We start from the raw sequence: 22240 nt of genomic DNA, 5'->3' as shown, positions 1-22240 counted from the left end.
GGGTATGACAGTGTTGATATTGATAAGCAGTGGGTACAAGGCTAAAGGTTTTTTTTTTTTAAATATGTTATTCTATTTGTTGTTGTGTAACTCTTAAGCTGCTAGGTTTTGTATTCAAGAAAGCATGCTCCTTCTCATTCTCCTGTTGTATCAATATAGGAAAGAAAATAAGTTGTTGAAAATACCAGGTCAGTGTTTGTTTCTTTGATTTGCCTCTTCAATGGAAAATCTTTTTGTCAGTCTGAAAATTCAAATTGGTTTTATCTGTGTGGAGGGAAAAATTATGCACATACCAGTGATGACTGCTTTTTAGGAGACAGGAGAGAAGCTGGGAAGATGAAAAAAGTTAGGAAAATCATACTGGAAGGACTGTTTAGAGGAGCAAAATGGTAAAAAATACACAATGTGTGTGGATAAATCAGGTTGAGCAAGAGAAGGAGTTGCTGGAGGATGGGCACATGTGGCAGTGGTTTTGTGATGAAGTATAAGAATGGTGATGGATCTTAAAATTCATCATGGAAGACACTGATAAGTGCTTGCTCCTCAGTCTGAGAAGACTGGTTTCACTCCTGCTTTTTCAGGGCATTTGGCCCAGTTTTTGATCAAGTGCCTGATATCTGCTCACTATATGGGACTTGGGCCATGAGGAAGTTCTGGTACAGCTATTGAATGACCAAGGAAGGCTCCTGGCATTTATTACTCAGGTCAGCAAAACTGCAGCTGTTGCAGTGATCTGTGAATGAAATTTTCTTGCAAATAACCTATACCTAGAAGCTCTCTGAGGTTGGGGAATGACTGGCAAAGAGATTTCAGGTGTTCATCTGTGGTGGGATACACAGAATCACAGAATCACAGAATGTTAGGGATTGGAAGGGACCTCGAAAGATCATCTAGTCCAATCCCCCTGCCGGAGCAGGATTGCCTAGACCATATCACACAGGAACGCGTCCAGGCGGGTTTTGAATGTCTCCAGAGAAGGAGACTCCACAACCTCTCTGGGCAGCCTGTTCCAGTGTTCAGTCACCCTCACCGTAAAGAGTTTTTCCTCATATTCTTAGCTGATAGACAGAGAGGACTAAAGTCCACAATGTGAGCAGAATTGCCCAGCCTCAGCTTAGGGCACAGGAAAGGCATCCTGATGTATGCACAACAGATACTCTCTCTGACAGGTTTTGCTTGGGAAAATAATGGAAATGCTTATAGCATTGCCTCCCTGACTTTCTTGTTCCCTAAGCAATCCAGACTAGTCTGTCTTTCCACATAAGAATTTGTCTTGCTTCATCACTTCCAGGGCCCAGCCTGTGCCATGCATAGCTGTTTTCTCTACCCATCCAGATCACCAACTCTTTTTAAAGTAATATTTTGCTGTATGCTTTCCTTCTGCGTTTCTTTTTATTAGTGTCACTAGTGCAGAGACTTTATGAGTGTCTACCAGCCTTGTGTGCTCACTTGGTCACCTGCAGAGCTGGCCAACAGCATTAATCACACGGAAGGTCTTGGGATAGGCATGACCCTAATGAAATTGAGTGGAAGGAAGAGCCAGACAGTCCAGCTGTGTGACTGTGCTCTCACTATGTGATATGTTTACTGTCTGGTGCTAACCCCGTGCCAGCTTTCTTCTCCCCCTGCGTAGTAAATCTACCCTGCCTCCCCAGTGTCCATGAGTTACTCTGGAGTCAGCAGGAAGGGTGATGAGGGGAGGAGAGGAAGCAAGGCCTAATGAGGCTAGCTATGTAAGAGAGAAATTACAGATTAAATTTGTTTTCTGTTGTAATGATTCAACATCTCTGTGACAGGAACATGCTTCTTTATGAGGGTTGCATTTCTTTTGCCAGCTGGCCCTTACAAATGCCTGCACACCAGTTGTGATCAGTTTTGTGCCTATTACCTTTCTGCTACTGAAGTTGCTAAGAGCCTTAAGAATGGCCAATAAAATCAGCATGTGATTCTTTTTAGTTAATTTGATTATAAACTACATGGGGCAGGATTTTCTTTGTTTTACAACAGGGTTAGATCTCAGCTAGGACACAACCATACTTCTGTAATAACAACAAATATGAGGAGGCTGAAAAGAAGTAAAGCAGTTAAATGAATTTAATTACTTGGCCTATACTATTCTGCATTGTACCAAGTTACTAGTACTAGTGGCTGTAATCATGTAACAGTCAGCCAGCATTTTCACTGAGTTGCTTTTTCCAGAGTTTCATAGCTTATCTGTAAATTTAAGTTCTGGTATGAAGGGTATACACAGAAGCAGCAGCCCTTTTGGAAAATATTGAAAAAAAACCCCTGTCTTTTAACTGTGAGGATGCTTTAGGAATGAAGAAGACAACATTGTATTTAATAAATACTGTTTTCTATGCATTTGTCAAAACAGAGAAGCAAAAGCCATATTAAGTGATTAATCTAAACTGAAGCTGTATTTGCTGATGTTTTTAAAGGGGAAAATAAACAACACATACATTTCAAAATTATGCACTACCGTAATTTTGTCTTTACAACTCTGAAACTTCACAGGTGCTTTTTAGCATGAATTTCAGTGCATTTCAACCCACAGTTTATATTCCTTTCCCTCGAGATCTGCTTTACTATAAACTTTTTTTCTATACTAAATATATGTTAGTTTAAATTTCCAGAAATTACTAATAATTTGAAGTTTCTCCATTCTAAATATTCAGGATGAGTTGCTCTGGGGTTAACGGTATTACAGAGGGAGGGATCACTGCAGTGTTTGAATATGAAAACTTTTTAAGAACAGCTAGATCAATAGTCAGTAGTGGGTGGGATATTGAACCTGCAGCAATGCGCACATCGCAAATGAACCTTATAACACATGTCAAAATCATCACAGAAGCGTTAAGCATCAAGCAAAAAATCATATTCCTGTGAAATCAATGGAAATTTTGCCAGGACTTCACAGGGGGCCAGGATTGCCCCTAGTCTTCCTAGCTTCCTTCAATTACTCAGCATCTGCTTTGAGTTTCACAGCCACCCTTTTCTAAATGCGTAGGTTATAAAACTGAGTGTTAAAGGTTCTCTCTCTTTCTTTAGCAACCTCAACGCATAATGTGTAAGCCATAGGAGAGTACTAATCTTTGTTTCAGAGTCTTTTCATCCTATAGGTCAAATGGATAACAGGAGGCAATTAAATGGAATAGGTCTGCTTTCTGTGACAAGCCTGCAATGACCTCAAGGCATGTAGCTGCAGTAGTTCAACAGAAATCATCCATCCTCCAAAGTCAACACTGAAAAATGAAAAAAATGCACTTTTAATGCTCATTACTTTCATGGTTATGCAGCTTAGAGCAGGTTGCTATACATGACTGAGCAAAAGGTACTGGATAATAGGCTTTATTTTGATTAAAATCCCCTAGTCCTGGAGGGGCTCAGAAGTCTGCCTAAGACTCTGTGAAAGCTTTTTAAGCATCTCCTGATGTGAAGAAATCTTTGCAGCTGTTTAACACACCTTTCCAACCTACAAAGGCTGGAAAATAGCCCAGCTGTTAATACCAGAAGAGGACCAGGTTGTAGCAATGCAGCTTGCCCGGTCTGTATCAGAAATAAGCTCTTTGTGCTCCAGCAGCCCACAGCAATCAGGCAGCTGGATGACCCCTGCACAGGATGCAATATGAAGTTGTTCTGAATCACTGAGATGCCCTGTCAGAGACCAAGACTGCAAGGCAGGCAGAGAGGACCTGTTATCAGTCCTTTCTAAATACTGTGCTGCAGAAACTACTGAGAAATTACATGAGGTGACTATCATTCTCCTTTTTTCCTGTGTGAGAGAATTCAGGCTCCTGCTACAGACAGACTATCACTATGAAAATCTAAGAAGAAGTTCAGAAGGCTTCTATGCAGATGGAAAGTCTCTATATTTTCAGGATTAATGTACTTTCATGTTCTAAAGTGAAGAAAAGCAATTGGATTAAGAATCTGCAAGTACAAATGTGCTGAGATTACAATGTCCTTTATGAAAGAAATGAACAGTGTGCTGGGCTCAGAACAAAACACAGCACCTTAGTTGTGTTTCATCCCATCTCTAGCCTTGTGCTTCATTAAACAACCAGGAGATCCCAAGGTCACTCAATTGCTCTTGAAATGTTTCTAACAGATCTGACAGTTGATGGGCACTTCAGAAACAAAACAACCTTTTTCTCACAGACAATAGTCTTAAACGTTCCTTGTTCTATGTTTGAAGCGTGTAAAATATCACCTATTTGATCTTGAACAAAGTAAAAAAATTAACAAACAAAACCATATCATAACCCTCCTTGTAATATCAAAGGATAATAATAAAAGGAGAGATAAAGAAGAGGACACATTCTCATTCATCTTTTGTTTCCTTTTCTTTCAGTTGAGTGTTACTCACTTAGTTCAACCAGTAGGGTCTTCTCCTGAATTCCTTGCCTTTGCAGGTCACCAGATGTTCATGTTAACCTATGTGTTCCATTTACCACCAGTCCACGTGGCCGCAGCCGAGTCAACACTGGCCTGGCTCTGCTCCAGGAAGTCTTAATTTGTCCAAATGTACTTCTAGCTATCAGTAAACCTTTTGCTCAGCCACACGTTGTAACTCTTAAATCAGCTGTTCTTTATTGCATATGGGTTGAATCTCATGTTACACTTAAGAACTCTGAGCCAAAGACAAGTAAATAATTTGGGAGCCGGAGATGGGGGGAGAGGGAGCAAGAAGTCATAGCTGTGTAAAATACTTGAAAAGCCTCATTAGGTGTCAGTGTAGCTGCTGCATTAAGTATCAGTTGTCGCTGTCAACTGATCTGTTTGACTCTGGTACTTTGAGAGATTGAAGTTGACAGAACAATATCTAGCATCAGTTCATGCGACAGAGGTGCTTAATTTTTTTGATCTAGAGGTGTTGACTTGCTTTGGTGGATCTTATACCTCCCTTTCACATGTGCCCCCCCCAGCTGTTCCTATGTCTCAGATGTATGTTTTACCCGCTGCTGTGGTTAGAGGGCTAATGTGTGAACTCCTCTGAGAACTTGTAGTGGCTTCCTTGCCCATCAAAATGGCATCACGGAGAACACCCTAGGCAGAGGTAAAGTGGTGCTGTTTGTTGGTGTTTTCAGTGGTACCATTTCAGAGATGTTAGCATAAGAAACCTTCAAGCCAGAATTTTGAGGAAGTGAGCTTTTTTTTTAAGTGAAAACAGGTATTCTGCCTTAGGCCCTTTGATTTACACTGGATCACCACAAATGGCAGCGGCAAAAGGTACTTGTGACAAAGCCTGCAGCTGCTCTTCAGGAAAAACAGAAGTTTATGTAGCCTTTCAATTACTGCATAGCCACTTCAAAAGGGAAAATGTTAGTTTCTAGTTTATGTCTTTTTTTTTTTCCTTTGATCATTAGAGTCTGCTAAAAAATTACTGATATTAAGATTTGGATTTTTGAAAGAGGGGATATAATCTGGACATGATACTAGGATGCTGGGATTCTTTCTAACTTAGTTTCCCAAGCTGCCTGACACATATCAACTGCTGAGCCTACCTCATCTCATCTATTATAAAATGTTGATGTTATTTAAATACTTCAAAAGGACTGGTTAATTAACAACAGCTTGTAGAGTGATTTCAAGATGGAAAAACATGGCAATTATTGCAAACAGTAAAGGCACTGCAGGCTAATTTTCATTGATGATAACGTTGATTAACAAATTTACAGCTCTAATATACACTGCTACTGATTTGAGTGCAAGAGCAGGTGAAGAGTTACCATGAGAACTGATGCATCTGAGTGTGCTGCAGTTCAGCACTACTGATGTCTCTTTATTATTATGATAATTATATTCATTGATTACTAGGAGTGGCTTTACCAAAGTGAGGGACTGTCACTCCCTCATTAACTCTGTCTGATGATGTACACGCTGTGTGTTATCTCAAAGGAGCAAGCACCTTGTGACAGTCTCACGCCCTCTTCTCCTTCTTCCAGCTACCTTACGATGGGCTCTCTCCCAGGTGGAAGCTAACACAAAAACAACATAGCTGTATAAGGCACCATACAAACAGGATGCTCTATAGCATGAGGAACAATTCACAAGCATTGCCTCTTTTTTAGTTCTCGATGCTAATCACCAACACTCGGAATTTAAGCTTCTCTTCTTTAAGAGATGGTAGGTTTCAAATTTTTTTTTTATGTTGAGGCATTTTGCAATGACAGGGCAATACTAAGGATCTTCTACAGAGTAGTCTGAGAATTTCAGGACACTTTTGTTTTTTTATCTGTCCCTACCCATTTTTTTTTTGTTATATTGAGCTCTAGTAAATGGTCCACTGGGTAGTGACAGATGAATTAATGTCAAAGTAATCTTTTCTATTTCCCTAAACCAGCTAAAAGTCTCATTTAAGAGGGGTAAATAGGTACAAACCTAATCTCATTCTTTTCAGACTCTGTCTTGTGAGTTAATACCATATTGGTTACTTGTTGCCTTAGCAACACAATTAAAACCATATTTTAAAAAGGAAAAAGACTCTCTACTTTCTCTTGAGTAATGAGCTGAACAGCCCTTCTCTGCTGCCCTGTTCTTATTTTCAGTGAAATATTTGCTTTCTTTTAAATAAGAAAATTATATTTTATGCATTTCCCTTTTCTCAACATTATGGTCATTTTAACTAAAGTAATTGCTGAAAAATGTGCACCTTTGACATAATTTGGCTTTCAGATGATCAGCTGAGAAGAGCTGTTGTTCTTGCCCTTTGCATGGTTCTGTTAGTGTTGTCACGTAGCTACGGCCTAATGTAAAAGGTGTATATGTTATATCGAGCCTGGTCTAGAAGCACAGTTCTGCCTCCTTTCAGCTGTGTGCTGTAGCCATCAAGGGAGAACACCCTGTCTCTCTCTCTTGTCTGCCTGCCTAGGTGGCATTGGCAAGGGGGTAGCTTGGATTGCTGTCATGGGCTTCTTTGGGTTTTGTGTGACTGACACCACTCATGGTCAACAGATCAATATCTTGCTGTTTAAAGATCTAGGCCATGAGATTTGAACTCAAGAGTCTGACAGTACTGGGCTCTTTCTGATTGGATGTGCTACAGGACCAAGATACAGGGGAACAGGACTTGGCTTTATAACTCCATAGACAGTTGCAACAGCAGAGGGCTGTGTCTTGCCTTTTTACCAATGTGAGGACAAATCAGAAAAAAAGATCTCTGAAGTCATCTATGCACTGTGGAAGGCCTTTATATGTTTTAATAATTCTGGTTTTGCCTGAACAACTCAATGATCAAACTTTACACTCAGGGAATTATTTTCAGCTGCAAGTAGCTTATTTTTCTTGCATAGTCAGTGAAAAGAGGACGCTTTCAGAGAGCAGCTCAGAACCAGTATTTCTCTTAGCATTCCAAGGACTGGTCTCTCTCTCCCTATTGCCTAAAGACAAAGCCTAAAAATACTATTTTGTTAATATAGGCACTTCAGTTAGGTAACTAAAATGCTGCATAGGAGTAGTTGCTATGGAACCATTGCAAATTGCCATGGTGAAATGCCGTTGTCTCTTTACAGGGTGGAAATTGCCATAGTAAAATGCCATTGTGTTTTTACAAGGCAGATATGAAACAAATAGCACTTGATTTAGCAGATCTTCTCCCTGTGCATATTCAGAAGCAAGTCTGCTGAATAAACGACTTAATGGGTGTTTACTGGCTTATTCCTGTTATCACTGCCCAGCCAAGTAGGCAGACAGCATCCTGCTTCGTTTCTGTACCATCAACAAACAGGTAGTCACTTACGAAGTCCAAATCAGTTATAATGTGTAACACCACACAAAGATGCCAATGAGAGTATAATGTGAACATGAGGTGCTATATTAATAAGTGCCTGTTTTTCATTAGTAAAGCCTTTAATCCTGCTAAATGGTGCATGTAAGGCAAAGGACCAGATTAATTTTAGATCCCAGTTGAGCTTGGAAGACTGAACTGAGCTGATCTAATGAACAGCTGATAAACACAATCACAATGTCGTTTTAACAGGATCTGTGCGAAAATGAATAGTCCTTTTCCTTAAATGGCTGCTCACAGCTAATCGCCAGAAATACAACTTCAGTTTTATTTTTCATTTCGTGTACCAAAGTTGAGAGTGTATGCTTTAGAAGCGAAGCTATACAAATGAATTCATAACATAGCACGATGCAGTATGTCATTAAAAAGATAAGTAATAAGGTTTGGGAATAATGTGAACAGCTTGACTTTTCCCTGACTATTAATTAAGAACTTGAAAGGTGAGGTGTGTTAGAGTTAATGAAAATCACCCTACATGAAATAATGACATAACATAAGGGCTCTGTGCCTTTTTACCAGCACAGTAAAAGCAGAAAATGCATACCACTCATTGACTGATCTCACATCACAATATTTTGATTACTTTTAATAGTCACATGCCTCAGTAATCTTGAGGACTCTGGTACATCAGTCCTGCTCCCACTGCAGGCAGAGCTAAGCCTCCCATAGATTTCAATAACTACAAAACATAGCCTTAAACGATGAACCTAGAAACAAGGATATGTGGTTTTTTACTGAGCTGTCTGTCTGATTCCAGTGGCAAAGTCCCTTGGTCTGTAGTCAAATAAATTTCTTATCCCTGTTAATTGTAATTAGGGCGATGTGAGAAACCATGTTTTGGTATTTTATATTTAGAAATAAAGGATTTCTATTTACAAGCAGAGGGAAGGGGATGCTTTTTGTATGCAGCACTCATGCACTCACCTATGAAGTGGGAGCTGCAGCTAAGCCTGGGAGCTTGCAGCTGGAAGGGGGTGCTTGGTGAGTGTAAAGCTCGATGCTGGCAGATCCAAAAAGGATTATAGTCTCAGCATTTGTTATTTTACATTTTCAGCTGATGCTGGTAGCTCCTCTCTGCCTACTGTGTTTTACACATTTTATCCTTAACAGCAGGAGTCGACCACTGCTTTCAACGCTCTGCTGACTTTCTTTCTCATCCCCTTGGTACTTTTTCAGACCTGCAGCTCCCTGTCGTCACCCGAGAGTGCTCTGGGCAGCGTGGACTGTCAAGGGCCAGTGCCGCAAGCAACGTGTCCCAGGGCAGCGAAAGCACTGACAAGATGCATCCGGCACGTCTGCAGTACTGGTGGAAGCAGAGCACAAGTGCACAGCTGTAAGCGAATGAAACCCCACCCTCAGGAACTGCAAGTGCTTCATCATAGTTACTTGGTAGTCAGAGACGCAGAATGTAGCAAGCGACCACAGCAAATGGAGCGCTTGGCTGTACTGTATCTCTTATGCTTGCATAATGTTTGTTTCTGTAGTAGTCAAGTTTGCACGTGTTTTGTGTGTGAACAGCTAAGTCTTTATGTTGAGGGCATTGAAACACTGACATAGACAAATACAGACACAGAAACACCCATGAATGTTTCAGTCTCATGGTGGCTGAGCTATTTCCTGCTCCCATCCCTGCCTTTCCCCCACCACATATGTAGTGCTTTGCACAGAAACCCTCCCTTAAGTGAAGAACCAAGAAGTACTTGAGAACTGTCTGTCCAAGCACTGTTTCCTATGTTACAGTATCTCACAAATTTTATGCTCTGAGGACCTACCATTCTGCAGAGGAGAGAAAAAGGTGTCTAAGATAGATATTATTAGACTCCCTTAACAAATAGCAAAGTTGAGGTCTGGAAAGGCCACATATTGCCAAAGATTACACAGAAATGGGAGGAGAGCCCTGTGTCTTTTACCAGTAATCAGTCTTAGAGACCCATAATTTGTATAGTCATCTTCTCATTGCATTTGCTATGAGGTCGATTGATGCTCAGAGATTTTAATAGGCAGAATAACCACATTTGTGAATATGCCCAAATATAGCTCAGATTTCCCCAAGCTTTTAAATAACAGATTTTTTTTCCCCTTGGGTTTGTTGTTTTCTGTCCTGTTTCTATGCTTGATACTTTTTGAGTGGACTTTGGGAGCTGTAGACCGGTATCCAGAGCCGTGTCACTTCCTAGACAAAGTTAGCTTGCATAATTCTTTTATGTTTAGCAGTTTTATTATGTGTTATTCCTAGGTGTCATTGTCTTTCATAATATTTGGAATTATAGTTCACAGCTTTGATTAGGGAAAGCATGCAGTACCACCTGTTTGTTTCCCTTTATTACATTGAAGAAAGTGCTAACAATAGTGCAGTCTTTTCACAGGGTTGTTTGTTTTTTTTCTGAATTTACTACAAATCAGTGTTAAAACTGGGTACCTTGAGTATGCACTTCTGTTATTTAAGCTGCTTGGATTTCTTTAATGTTTTTACCTTCACTCTGAATGTCATGGGTTTGAAACAATTCCAATATGCCCCCAATGCGTTTACCCATATGTACTCTCAAACATAACTCCCTCCTAACATAGTTACTTTCTATGTATGGAAATTAAGATTTAAAAACACTGAAAGTAATAAAAAGACTTGATGTAAAGCTTTGTTCCAGCCTGCTTGGTTTCCTCTATTGTGTTGCTTAACTTGGGGGAAAAAAGGCTAATTTTCTATTTCTGCTAATTTCACTATTTCACTATTTGTTTTATAGCTCATTTTCCTCACTTGCAAAAGCACTTCATTAATGCTATGTATTTTTATTACTTTCCAGGAATCAAGTATCAGCTTCACCAGACCACAAGGACATCCTTAAAGCTCAAGACCTTTCTGTCATCATCAAAGCATATGTGCTTGTGACATCCTTAACACCTCTGAGGGCATTCATTCATTCAACTACCACTGTCTGGCATCCACTCAAGAAGCAGCACTTTTCTGTAAAGGTAAAACATTTCATTTCCTGTTTTCTCCATCTTTCAGGCAAAATACAGAGACAGAAAACCAGATAATATCTTTCTTCTCATTTACCCCTTCTTTATTTGCAGTCCACAGCTGACAGTGGATATTCTCCTAATGTACAGCTTTCATTTCTCAGAACGAGTGGGGTTTACTTCATGAAGCAGGGAAGAGTTGACCTGTGCAGTGGGGGTTATGAAGGGCTCTGGGATTTACTTGCCCCAGGGCCCATTTTTATTGGTTACATTTGACAGCAGTGGCAAGGTTAGAGGTTTCTCTAAAGCACAGCAGTGGGGGTGCTGTCACACAGTAACGTCTTTTGCCCGGATATTGACAGTGTTGTAAAAAAGGAAAGTAAATATTTAAAAAAGTTTGTTTAGATTTCTTTTTTAGGTGCAGTAAAACAGAATGGGGGATGGTCAGGGCACTTCTAAATAAGGGGAAGGAAGTATACCATGGAGAGGGTTTGCCTCCCATGGTCTCGGTTTTATGAAGCAGGATGTTTCACATGTGCCTTAAGTGGATTAACTCTGGACATCTCTTAAGTGCCTGGAGAGACCCCTCTCTCTCCACATATAGTTTGCTCAGCAGTCCTATGGATTTCCAAACATGCCTTCCCATTCCTTTGTTCTTTCAGCAAGGAACTGTGCTTGCAACACTGGCAGCTCTTCGTGAAGGAACTACAGTTCTGTGGCTGCTCTTTTCCTTTTGAAGGAATAAGGCCACGAAGTAGCAGTGATTTCTTGAGGTCAAGTAGATCAGCTCCTGCAGCGGCCATCTGAGGATGGGTTCACTTTGCCCATGCGGCCTACTCTTGGGATAGGACCAGGTCTTGGCTTTGGATCAGTCTGAGAGTTGTGGTGTCACTGTCAGGACTCTTGATGGTGCCAGCTATTTGGTATGTTCTACAATTCTACCTCTCTCAAAGTTAAGTGCCAAGTCTAAGCTCATTATCTAATTCTAGTTATTGGAGAAACAGACACCTCTAGAGAACAAATCATCCCACCCAATTTAGACACCAATTTTGGAATGAGATTAATTTCCTGCTAAAAATGTGTCTGCTTCCTTCCATGGGCTATGACATTCTTAGAGAACAAGCCAAATTCTAGATTGCCAAAATCAGGTGAGATGAACCTCCTTCTCTTCCTTTCCCCCCTTGGAAGCTCTGGAAGCCCACAGAGATATGTTATTTTGCCTTCTATTTTCCTCTATTTATATTTAGGAAGGCTAATGGTCACTCTCTTTCAAACCCTGGGGTTCAGTTTTGGTTTATGTTTATTAAAATAGCACAATGTCCAGCAACATCACTATCGCAGCTGAAGTAGGAACTACTTTAAAGGCTAGTAGTCATTAATAATTGTGATATGACTCTGTAAATTAATTCCCACTGAGGGAAATCTGCTGAATGGGGTGCCAGCCACCATTTACAGAGCACTTTGGCAGCTGAAGAAGCAGTAAAAATGATAGATAGAAGCAGCAGTACATCTACAGTAGTTCCAATCTGGTTACTGCTGCAGTGGTGTTACATCTTCCAAAGCTTTAGGCAAACTTGTCAAAATGGCAAGAAATAAACAAAAAATAGTCACCACAGAAAGCACATTTGTAGTGATTGAAACACAAATTAACAAAATGATGGAAAGTGGAGTGTATAAGACTCTCTCTCAGCATAAACAGTGCGCCCTATAAGGAACCTGGGAGGAGTCAGGGAGTCGCCAGAAGTGAGACACTGGGAATTCATGGAGTGACCAGAAAACATTACTGGGAAAAACATAAAGAAGCTTCTGTGCTTCATGCAGAGGCATCAGGCAGGAGATCATCAGTCAGAAAACAATACTTGGGAGAAAGTTTGAATTCAACCATTGATAACCTTTAAAGATAAGATTACATCAAGTTTCACGTAAACGTCATAGAGCCATCACTTGTTGTTAGTGGGACGTACAATACCAGCAGAGTGATGTCTCCCAAAGTAGCCAGTGGGGCTATACATGTTTGTGCCAGCCAAGGAACCTGGTCCAGAAAGCTCCTAAGCTTTCAGTTTCTGCCAACTCTATTATGTATGAAGGAAAATTGCATGTTACGTTGTGAAGTTCCAACCTGTCAATAGTCAATAAAGACAGAAAGGGTCTCTAAGACCTGTTCTTCCACTGATTGACAGAATACCCATTTGTGTCACTGGGGACTGAACATGCCTATAGAGGAGACTTTGGTTTGGAAAAATTTGCTAGTGTTTGATGTGTTTTTCCCCAAGTGCAACTGACTGAATTATTTTTTTTTTCTTTTAATGAACAGATGAGAATAATTTTAATCTGCTGCATTGCCATCATAGATGTGCCGCTTTCAGTAACGTTGCACAATAACTTAGAGACCTCCTCAGTGTATATAGGCCTCTGGTCAGCAAATTTTCTCATACCAGTGTAATTAAACTATTATCGATGAGAAATTAATCCACAGTTGTGGTTAACTTGGTTACAACAATACTATCGTAAACATCATAAACTCAGTATGTTAAGTTTAAAATTTGATCCCCTATGTACAACAACCCTTTGTGGTTGCTAGAAGTAACCAGAATGTGGTATATATGAAGGAAAGATTTTTAAAGACTGGAGATGGGGTGCCAGATGATGTCAAATGATTAAGAGAAACTGTGCAAAGAAGAAACAGAAGGTTAGTGAATTAAATAATACTGCATTCACCACTGCTGCTTTGTTAGTTAACTATTGTAAATTATTTTTACAACTCATATTTACTTATCCTAATCTTTGTAGCAAGGCTTCAGAATGACTCCTTGAATAAGCATTGGCCAAATGGCATTTCAGGAAGAGTTCAAGTGTGTTTTGCTTACCAGCTGCCAGGCTTTCTCTGGATTATACATATTTTAGTATCTCAGTTCAGAAAGCAAAAGAAGGTAAATCCTGAGCTGGCATGAGGATTTTGTGTGTAGTCAAGGGGAGGTAGAAGTGCAACTCTAGATTTGGGCCCTGGTTGGGAAGATGCAGGAGTTGCAGGGGAGAGAGTGGCTTTCTGCCACACAAATGTTTTGGTGTGAGACTTGCATAATAGCCTTATTTCCTTGAGGAGATTTGGAAACCCCTTATTTAGACCATCTGTTTGTTGAAAAACTAATAATAAACCAGAAGATTTCTATTTTGCATGTGGTACCAATTAAGGGATGGGTCTCTGTCAATGCGTGCAATAATTCCCCTCATGTTAATCAACATTATGCATGTGTATTGAGCAGAAGGCTGACCCCTGAATAATCTTCTGTTTTATAGAAGCTGGTATGCAAAACAGTCATTTATGATTAATTATCTCAAGGTTTAACACACTGTGAAGTGCTTCCTTTGCCTTGCCATTAACCTTTCCCAACCTGGTACCAGTTCTTAACAAAGGGACACACTTGTGTAGACTGTAGTGGTGCCACGTCCTGCGTCACCTGGGAAGGCCCTTCTCTGCAGTCGGCAGCTTCCCACGGCCCCGCTCTGGCTCACCGTCCCTTCGCTCACCCACAATAGACAGTCAAGTGCCTTCTGGATTTTAATTTCTTGACTGGTGTTTTTGCATAACCCTCGATACCCTCAGCTGAAACTGTGCTCTCAAGTGATTTTTCAGCTGTGCAGTGAAGTAAACGTGATTTATTAAAGCAGTTTGCTGTTAAGCTTGCTGTGGTACAAGTCGCTATAACTATTGCTGAAATTCTCTCCCTCTGTATTAAGCATTTGGAAACTTGAGTAAAGAGAAATCGTTTTTATACTTAACATATATGCAAATAAAACTAAACCCTCACCTACCCAGGAAATAGAGCTTTTAATACGACATGGAGGTCTGGCTTAGAGCCAAACACTGTTGCAGTATTGCCCTCAAGTGGCCAGTTTTGATACTACTTCAAGTAACTGCCACAGATATTTAATGTGAGACAGAATGCAAACATAGACGCAGATAAAGAGCAAAACGCTTAGAAGCAGCAGAAAGGCTCAGGATTTTTTCCCTTTGTTTTTTCTTTGAATTCCATATTCTTACCCTGTCACTTAGCAGGAGCAAATACAAAAGAAAATTACCATCAACTCTTAATCAAGTAGATTGCAGGCTTATTTGGGTATAAAATTAAATTTGTTCATTAGGTTCTGTAAGAACTTAGCATATGCATTTCACAGTTCTTGCAAGTAGCCTGTGTAGAGAATCAAATGCTGTAATGCTTCTCTTCCTGGGAGACTGAGCATAACAGAAATGCCATCTCTGTTTCCTATCCTCGTAGTATCTAGAGCCCTATCATTTTCTTTTCACCGGTATGAAAACGAAAGTCTGTCCGGACTGGGGGAGATCAAAGACGGGCGTAGTCTGACATTCTGTTTCTGGCAACAACCAGGCAAGAAAGCATCATGAAACTGTGTAACAGGATAAGCATAAAGTGGCACTGGTCCCTAGGCAGGCTGTAGCTATTTCTGGTAACCTGCAAGGTTAGAAACACGAAACTGGAAGTGGAACATATATCTTTATGTTTAATAAGCTCCAGTGGACTTTTATGTCATGCAATTCTCTACCAGATTTTTTTAATCCATTAATGTTTTTGGTCTTCCCCATGTCTTGTGGCAATGAGACTCTACAGATTATTTGTGTGTTGCTTGAGAAAGAATATTTGTTTGCTTTAAAACTTCGACCTGATTACATAATTTCATATCCCCAATTCTTGTCTTAAGAGAAAGAATGAGTAATCCTTCCTTCTTTACCTTCTCCATGTCTGTGCCAATCTGTTATGTAGGCCATAAATAAAGTTAAAGTTCTTCCTGGAGTTCTTTTCTGCTCTTCTCATTATGAACATGCCACTTTAGCTAGTAAGAGCTCTAGACTGATTATTATTTATAACATGTGGATATGTCATAAGTAAGTCTTTACACTGTTATCAGGCCCTTAGCTCTCTGCTTTTCTCCTGGTCCACAGATCCTCTTGCTCTGGCTGTTCAATCCAGGCAGCTCTGTAAGCATGCCCTTCTGTGGCTCCCAACTTCCCCAAAACTACCTCCTGTTATCCTGATTCTTCTTATCTTTCTGTTTTTGCTTTCCAGCTTCCCTTAGTCAAGCTGATCCACTTCTGCTTCTCACAGTGCACTGGGAAATGCTGTTAGTAAATCATTCTTACTTTTCCACTAAGAAGTTGATGCTGGGTTAGGAAACCATTCTTAGTTCAGTCTCAGTCAAAGAACCTAATTTAGTGGTTGCTGAAGCTAGTGAGCAGCTTTTTGTCTTTGGATTTAGTCTTAAGAGCAAGAATCTTTAGAGGAAACCTTTCTCCGATGGCCTTTTCTCCTCCATGTAAATAAGTTATAGAAGCGTTAAGGAACAAGAGGTTTTTTTGTCCTGAACTAATAAATAACATCTCTTTAAAAAAACTCATATAAAGAAAAAAATATTCGTAAGTGGGAAATTTATTCTATAAAATAGCTGAATAATACCTTGGTTTCCCCCTTCATCAAGTGCCATGTTAAAGCTGCAGAGAAATGGCACATCATAACAATAAATCAGGGGTGGAATAAACAGACCTACCTAAAGCTAACACTATAAACTTATGATAAACTACTGCATTGTCTTCTCTGTGATGTATTCTGGAGCCACTGTTTTGATTATAGGTACATTTTTCTCCCATTACATGTCTTATGACTTTTTCTATATACTGTGATCGGTGGAGAGGTCTGCCTGTGCTAGCAGGCAATATAGGAAACAGCTTCATTGCAAGATATGTTTTTTCTGGCCTTCTATGTGGAATCAGTCTGTATTCTTGCAGACATCTTGGGTATTCAGATACCTCCATACATATAGTCAAGATATTCTTGTCTGTGTGTAAAAAGAGTATTTTTGTGTCTATGAATGACTACTTACATGCAAAAGTATTTGTACTTGGTGAAAAAAATTCACCAAATATAGATCCAGTAAGAAGAATGAATGTACAAAAATGAACTGAGAGCACAGAGCCTATACTGAAAGTTATCAGAGACTGATTGAATCGATTCAAGTGAAAACATCCTCAGCTATTTTCAAGGAAAGGCAATTACCTTAAGTCTTTTGAGACCCTGCAGATCCAATTGATCAGAAAGAGTGCAACAGCTCCGATGCATAGCAGAACGATCTGGAGAGGACACCCTTTGTTGCTTCAAGAAAGGTAATTTCTTGAAACCAAAGGTCATGCTTTGGTTCCTCAGATGTAAACCTTGCTTTCAGGTATGGTCCTGGTAATGTTGTCTGCCATCTAGTTTTGAAGGCTACAACTAGGAAACAGTAAGGTCCTTTCAAAATCTATTCATACAAATCCTGTAAAGTATGATGCACCAAAACCCAAAATGTAAACCTCAAAATTACACTGAATTACTCAGTAGCACCAAAGGTCTCTTATCTTCTATGCCTTTGCCTCTTGGGTAAGTTCAGAGCTCAGCTACACCTCCAAAGGTGAGATACTGTTGCGGGAAAAAAGTGATGAGTTCATATTGTTTAACTAAAACCAGGATAGAAGTGGCTAGTTGATGATATGTAATTAACTGGCAACCAGCAATAATAATACACTCAATATCAATTTCTGTGACAGAACAGGTAAACATGATACCAGACACTTCAAAAATATTAATAAACATTGCACATTTCTAAACATCCTTCTGTAAGCACCCTCTGAAGCTGTAGTCACACACACCCACTCACCCACAAAGTCACTTTGTAATTTCATGGTTATTGTTTAATTAATTAATTATTGTTGTGTAGTCACACACACCCACTCACCCACAAAGTCACTTTGTAATTTCATGGTTATTGTTTAACCTTGCTGGCGGTTGCCTTCCTCTTTATCTTGATAAGTTTGAGACAAACATCGTCCCTAACAGTCATGTATATTCCAGGCACGCAGGTTTTGTTGTCCATGGATGGGCTGTCTGAGCACTCCCATGGTGTATCGCCTACCTGTCTTCAGTGTTTCATTTAGATTCCTGTCTTCAGTGTTTCATTTAGATTCCCTGTACAGTCCCTAGAGGAACAGAGCAGTTTTAGATTGCAATTAATGTCACCGTTTTGAGGCGTCTACCTTAGGATGGCATAAATCATGCTCTTCAGGCATCTCTGTTTTGCAGTGAGGTATAAAAGGAACCTAGACATTCAGCTCGCACATAGACATAAGCCATGTAGCCTTGCAGAGTGGGATTCCTCTACAGATTTTGACACCTGAGTGAATTTTCTTCATGTGAGCTGTGCCTCTGAACGCCTATACAATCAACAGAAAGCTAATCAATGCAGTCAGTGAAGGTAGGTGGTTTAAGTTTGCATTTATTGCCATTCCTAAGGTTAGTTAAGGAAAATATTTCTTGTTTGTCTCATCAGGAGGCAAGACTTTGCTAGGACTGAGCTAGAAGGCAAACTCAGAAAGATTGCTACAGTTTGTTTTTATACTGTTTCCCAGGGCAATCCTCAGCTGACCATTCGGCTAGCTGCCCCGGGCTGCCTTGGCATCTCTCTTAAGGAATTCATTTGCAGAAAAATTACACACAGAATCACAGAATGTTAGGGATTGGAAGGCACCTCGAAAGATCATCTAGTCCAATCCCCCTGCCAGAGCAGGATTACCTAGATCATGTGTCACGGTTTAAAGCTGGGCTGGCTATCAACCAGGTGGCAGATGCTCTCTGTTAACCCTCTCCCCCCCCTAAGGGAAAGGGAAAGGGAAAAGGGAGAGAGACTTATGGGTTGGAAAGTTAAAACAGCTTTAATAAACTATAATAAAGAAAAAGAGTATAATAACAATAATAATAGAAATAATCAAATATATACAAATATATACAAAGCCAAGACTGAGAGCTTGGAAATCCTCCTCAGGCAGAGTTGCTCCCCCCAGCACGGGCAGAGGGGAAAATGCAGTAGCTCCCCCCAGCACGGACAGAGGGGAAAATGCAGTAGCTCCCTGCCATCACACCTGCAGGCTTTTAACTGGAAAATTGGCAAAGCTGGTACCAATCAGTGGGAGACAGGAGGGCCCATCCCTCCTGGGCCCCACCTCCAGGAGGCAGTGGGTTAGTGATAAATAGGAAAGTGAGAATGACGTGTATGGGATGGAATATCTTGTTGGTCAATTCTGGGCCACCTGCCCCATCTGCTCCTCCCTGCAGGTGCGACCCCCCTTTGGCTCTTCACTCATAAGCAGTGAGGAATTTAGCAGTGACCTTGGTTTCTCTAAGACTAATTGGCCTGGTTTGGGCCAAACCAGGACATTCCACCCCTTATTCCATACCATTCACGTCATACTCAGATCACCACTACCTTTTCATTTTCAAATATATATATACATATCACTAGTTTATGATTCATCTTTATGCAAAAAGTTCATCAAGTTCATTTGGTTCAGGATTGTGGGTTTCCATCTGGCTAGCAGTCTCTCAGCAGTCTCTCTGGCTAGCAGTCTCTCTTTCGTCATGGTTCGTGCCCACGGGTTGCAGGTTAAAGATGTCAGACTCAAGGAGGTTACTGGACGCCACTTGATGAAGCTAGCTCCGGTCTCATCACCACTGTCTTAACCTGAAAGACACTTATGCAGTAACAACATACAGTTCAGAATTAAGTAGTCTCACCCAGAATCAGATCACCTTCAGGGACACATCGGACTTCACCATCTTGCAACATCACCCACCAAGTACATCCAGGTCCCTGAGCAAAAGCAATCCCACAAATGGGTTTACCTTTGCCCGTTGCAGGAAGAATCCAGACAGTTTTTCCCAATAGATTCCTTTCATGCACCACAGGGACTTTATCTCCTTCTACTGTATGTAGAAGGTCTGACTGAGCAGGGCCAGCTCGATTGATAGATCCCCTGGTGTTAACTAACCAGGTAGCTTGTGCCAAATGCTTATCCCAGTTTTTAAAGGTTCCACCCCCCATTGCTTTCAGGGTAGTTTTTAACAGCCCATTATACCATTCAATTTTCCCAGAGGCTGGTGCATGATAGGGGATGTGATATACCCATTCAATGCCATGCTCTTTGGCCCAGTTGTCTATGAGACTGTTTTTGAAATGAGTCCCATTGTCCGACTCAGTTCTCTCTGGTGTGCCATGTCGCCACAAGATTTGCTTTTCAAGGCCCAGAATAGTGTTCCGGGCAGTGGCATGGGGCACAGCGTATGTTTCCAGCCATCCGGTGGTCGCCTCCACCATGGTAAGCACATAACGTTTACCCTGGCGGGTTTGAGGGAGTGTGATATAGTCAATTTGCCAGGCCTCCCCATATTTATATTTCAACCACCGCCCCTCACACCACAAAGGTTTTAACCGTTTGGCTTGCTTAATTGCGGCGCATGTTTCACAATCATGGATAACCTGTGCAATAGAGTCCATGGTTAAGTCCACCCCTCGGTCACGAGCCCATCTGTATGTTGCATCTCTCCCTTGATGACCTGAAGTGTCATGAGCCCACCGAGCTAAAAATAGTTCACCTTTATGTTCCCAGTCCAAATCTATCTATCTGGAACACTTTAGCAGCTTGATCCGCTTCTTGGTTGTTTCGATGTTCCTCAGTTGCCCGACTTTTAGGTACGTGAGCATCTACATGACGTACCTTCACGACTAGTTTCTCTAGCCGAGCAGCAATATCTTGCCACAATTCAGCAGCCCAAATAGGTTTACCTTTACGCTGCCAGTTGTTTCGCTTCCACTGCTTTAACCACCCCCACAAGGCATTTGCCACCATCCATGAGTCAGTATAAAGATACAGCCTTGGCTACTTTTCTCGTTCAGCCATGCCTAAAGCCAGCTGGATGGCTTTTACTTCTGCGAATTGACTTGATTCACCTTGTCCTTCTGTGGCTTCTGTGACTCGTCGTATGGGACTCCATACAGCAGCTTTCCACTTCCGATGCTTTCCTACAAGACGGCAGGATCCATCGGTGAACAGGGCATACTGCTTCTCACCCTCTGGTAATTCATTATATGGTGGGGCTTCTTCAGCACGTGTCACCTTCTTTTCTGGTGGCATTCCGAAGTCTTTGCCTTCTGGCCAGTCCATGATCACTTCTAAGATTCCTGGGCAATTAGGGTTTCCTATTCGAGCCCTCTGCGTAATTAATGCAATCCATTTACTCCATGTAGCATCGGTTGCATGATGGGTAATGGGAACCTTACCCTTGAACATCCAGCCTAGTACTGGTAATCGAGGTGCCAGGAGAAGTTGTGCTTCAGTACCAATTACCTCTGAAGCAGCTCTAACTCCTTCATATGCTGCCAGTATCTCTTTTTCAGTTGGAGTGTAATTGGCCTCGGAGCCCTTGTATCCTTGACTCCAAAATCCTAGGGGTCGACCTCGAGTCTCCCCTGGTACTTTCTGCCAGAGGCTCCAGGTAGGACCATTGTCCCCAGCTGCAGTGTAGAGCACATTTTTAACATCTTGTCCCGTACGGACTGGTCCAAGGGCTACTGCATGCACAATCTCTTATTGTCGTCGGTGCACCGTGGTAGTAGCAATTGGCACCTGTTGTTCTTCAACCTTCAGCAACCCCACAACAGAAGGATCTTCTGAGAGGCCAGGCAAGGTAGACAGCTGTTTAATGTCCTCAGTCTCTACAGCTGCTATACCAAAGGCCCATCTATACCCTTTTGGGTCCTTAAAATACCCTCTCTTGAGGTAGTCTATGCCAAGGATGCACGGAACATCTGGGCCAGTCACAATGGGGTGCTTTTTCCATTCATTTTTAGTTAGGCTCACTTCGGCCTCCAATACAGATAACACTTGAGATCCTCCTGTTACTCCTGAAATACTGACAGGTTCTGCCCCTTTATGATCCGATGGCATTAGGGTGCACTGTGCACCAGTGTCTACCAGGGCTCGATACCTTTGTGGTTTTGATGTGCCAGGCCATCGAATCCACACAGTCCAATAAACTCGGTTGTCCCTCTCCTCCACCTGGCTGGAGGCAGGGCCCCCCTAATTAAGAAATGGATTCGTGCTGCTCACAGGGACTGGACCTTCATTTCTCCTATTCACACTTGGGAAAAAGTGATTTGAGGCCCATCTACCCTGGCTGGAGTCCTGCTCACTGGTAACTGGAGCAGCCATCCTCCTAGAAAAATTCTCTCTGGTATTTCTGTTAGCTTGCAACTCACGTACTCGTGCCTGTAGGGTACTGGTAGGTTGTCCATGCCATCTGTTCATGTCCTCCCCATAACCACGCAGGGCAAACCACAGGATACCTCGTGATGTGTTCCATTTCCTTTGAGCTGGTCCTGTAGGAGAGTGTTTTCTCCTAACAGCTGCAACGCGTGCCTGCGTAGGTAGAGAGTCAAGTTTATTCTCGATCCTGGACAGTTTGTCTGACAGTTGTTTAAATGAGTCCTTGTTTTCCTTAGTCAGTTTTTCCACAGCCGAGACACGGGCCTGCAGTGGGGAAGAAATACTATCTTCATACTGTCGCATACAGTTAGCCATTTCACCCACAGTAGAACGTGCCATATCATCTTCTC

General features: G+C 41.4%; 1 protein-coding gene across 3 annotated transcripts in view; it reads left to right on the top strand.

The window, feature by feature from the left end:
* The window catches only part of CPED1 (cadherin like and PC-esterase domain containing 1), a 164447-nt gene that overhangs the window by 41822 nt on the left and 100385 nt on the right, over nucleotides 1-22240 (top strand). For all 3 annotated transcript variants that reach the window (XM_068402073.1, XM_068402071.1, XM_068402072.1), the window contains exons 6-7: nucleotides 8966-9122; nucleotides 10591-10759. In XM_068402073.1, the coding sequence (XP_068258174.1) occupies nucleotides 8966-9122; nucleotides 10591-10759 (326 nt within the window). The remainder of the gene's footprint in view (nucleotides 1-8965; nucleotides 9123-10590; nucleotides 10760-22240) is intronic.

This window comes from Nyctibius grandis, chromosome 5 (assembly GCF_013368605.1).
Source record: "Nyctibius grandis isolate bNycGra1 chromosome 5, bNycGra1.pri, whole genome shotgun sequence".
Classification (NCBI taxonomy): Eukaryota; Metazoa; Chordata; class Aves; order Nyctibiiformes; family Nyctibiidae; genus Nyctibius; species Nyctibius grandis.
The sequence above is the reverse complement of the archived record's forward strand: the minus strand, read 5'-3'. Positions and strand labels throughout refer to the sequence as shown.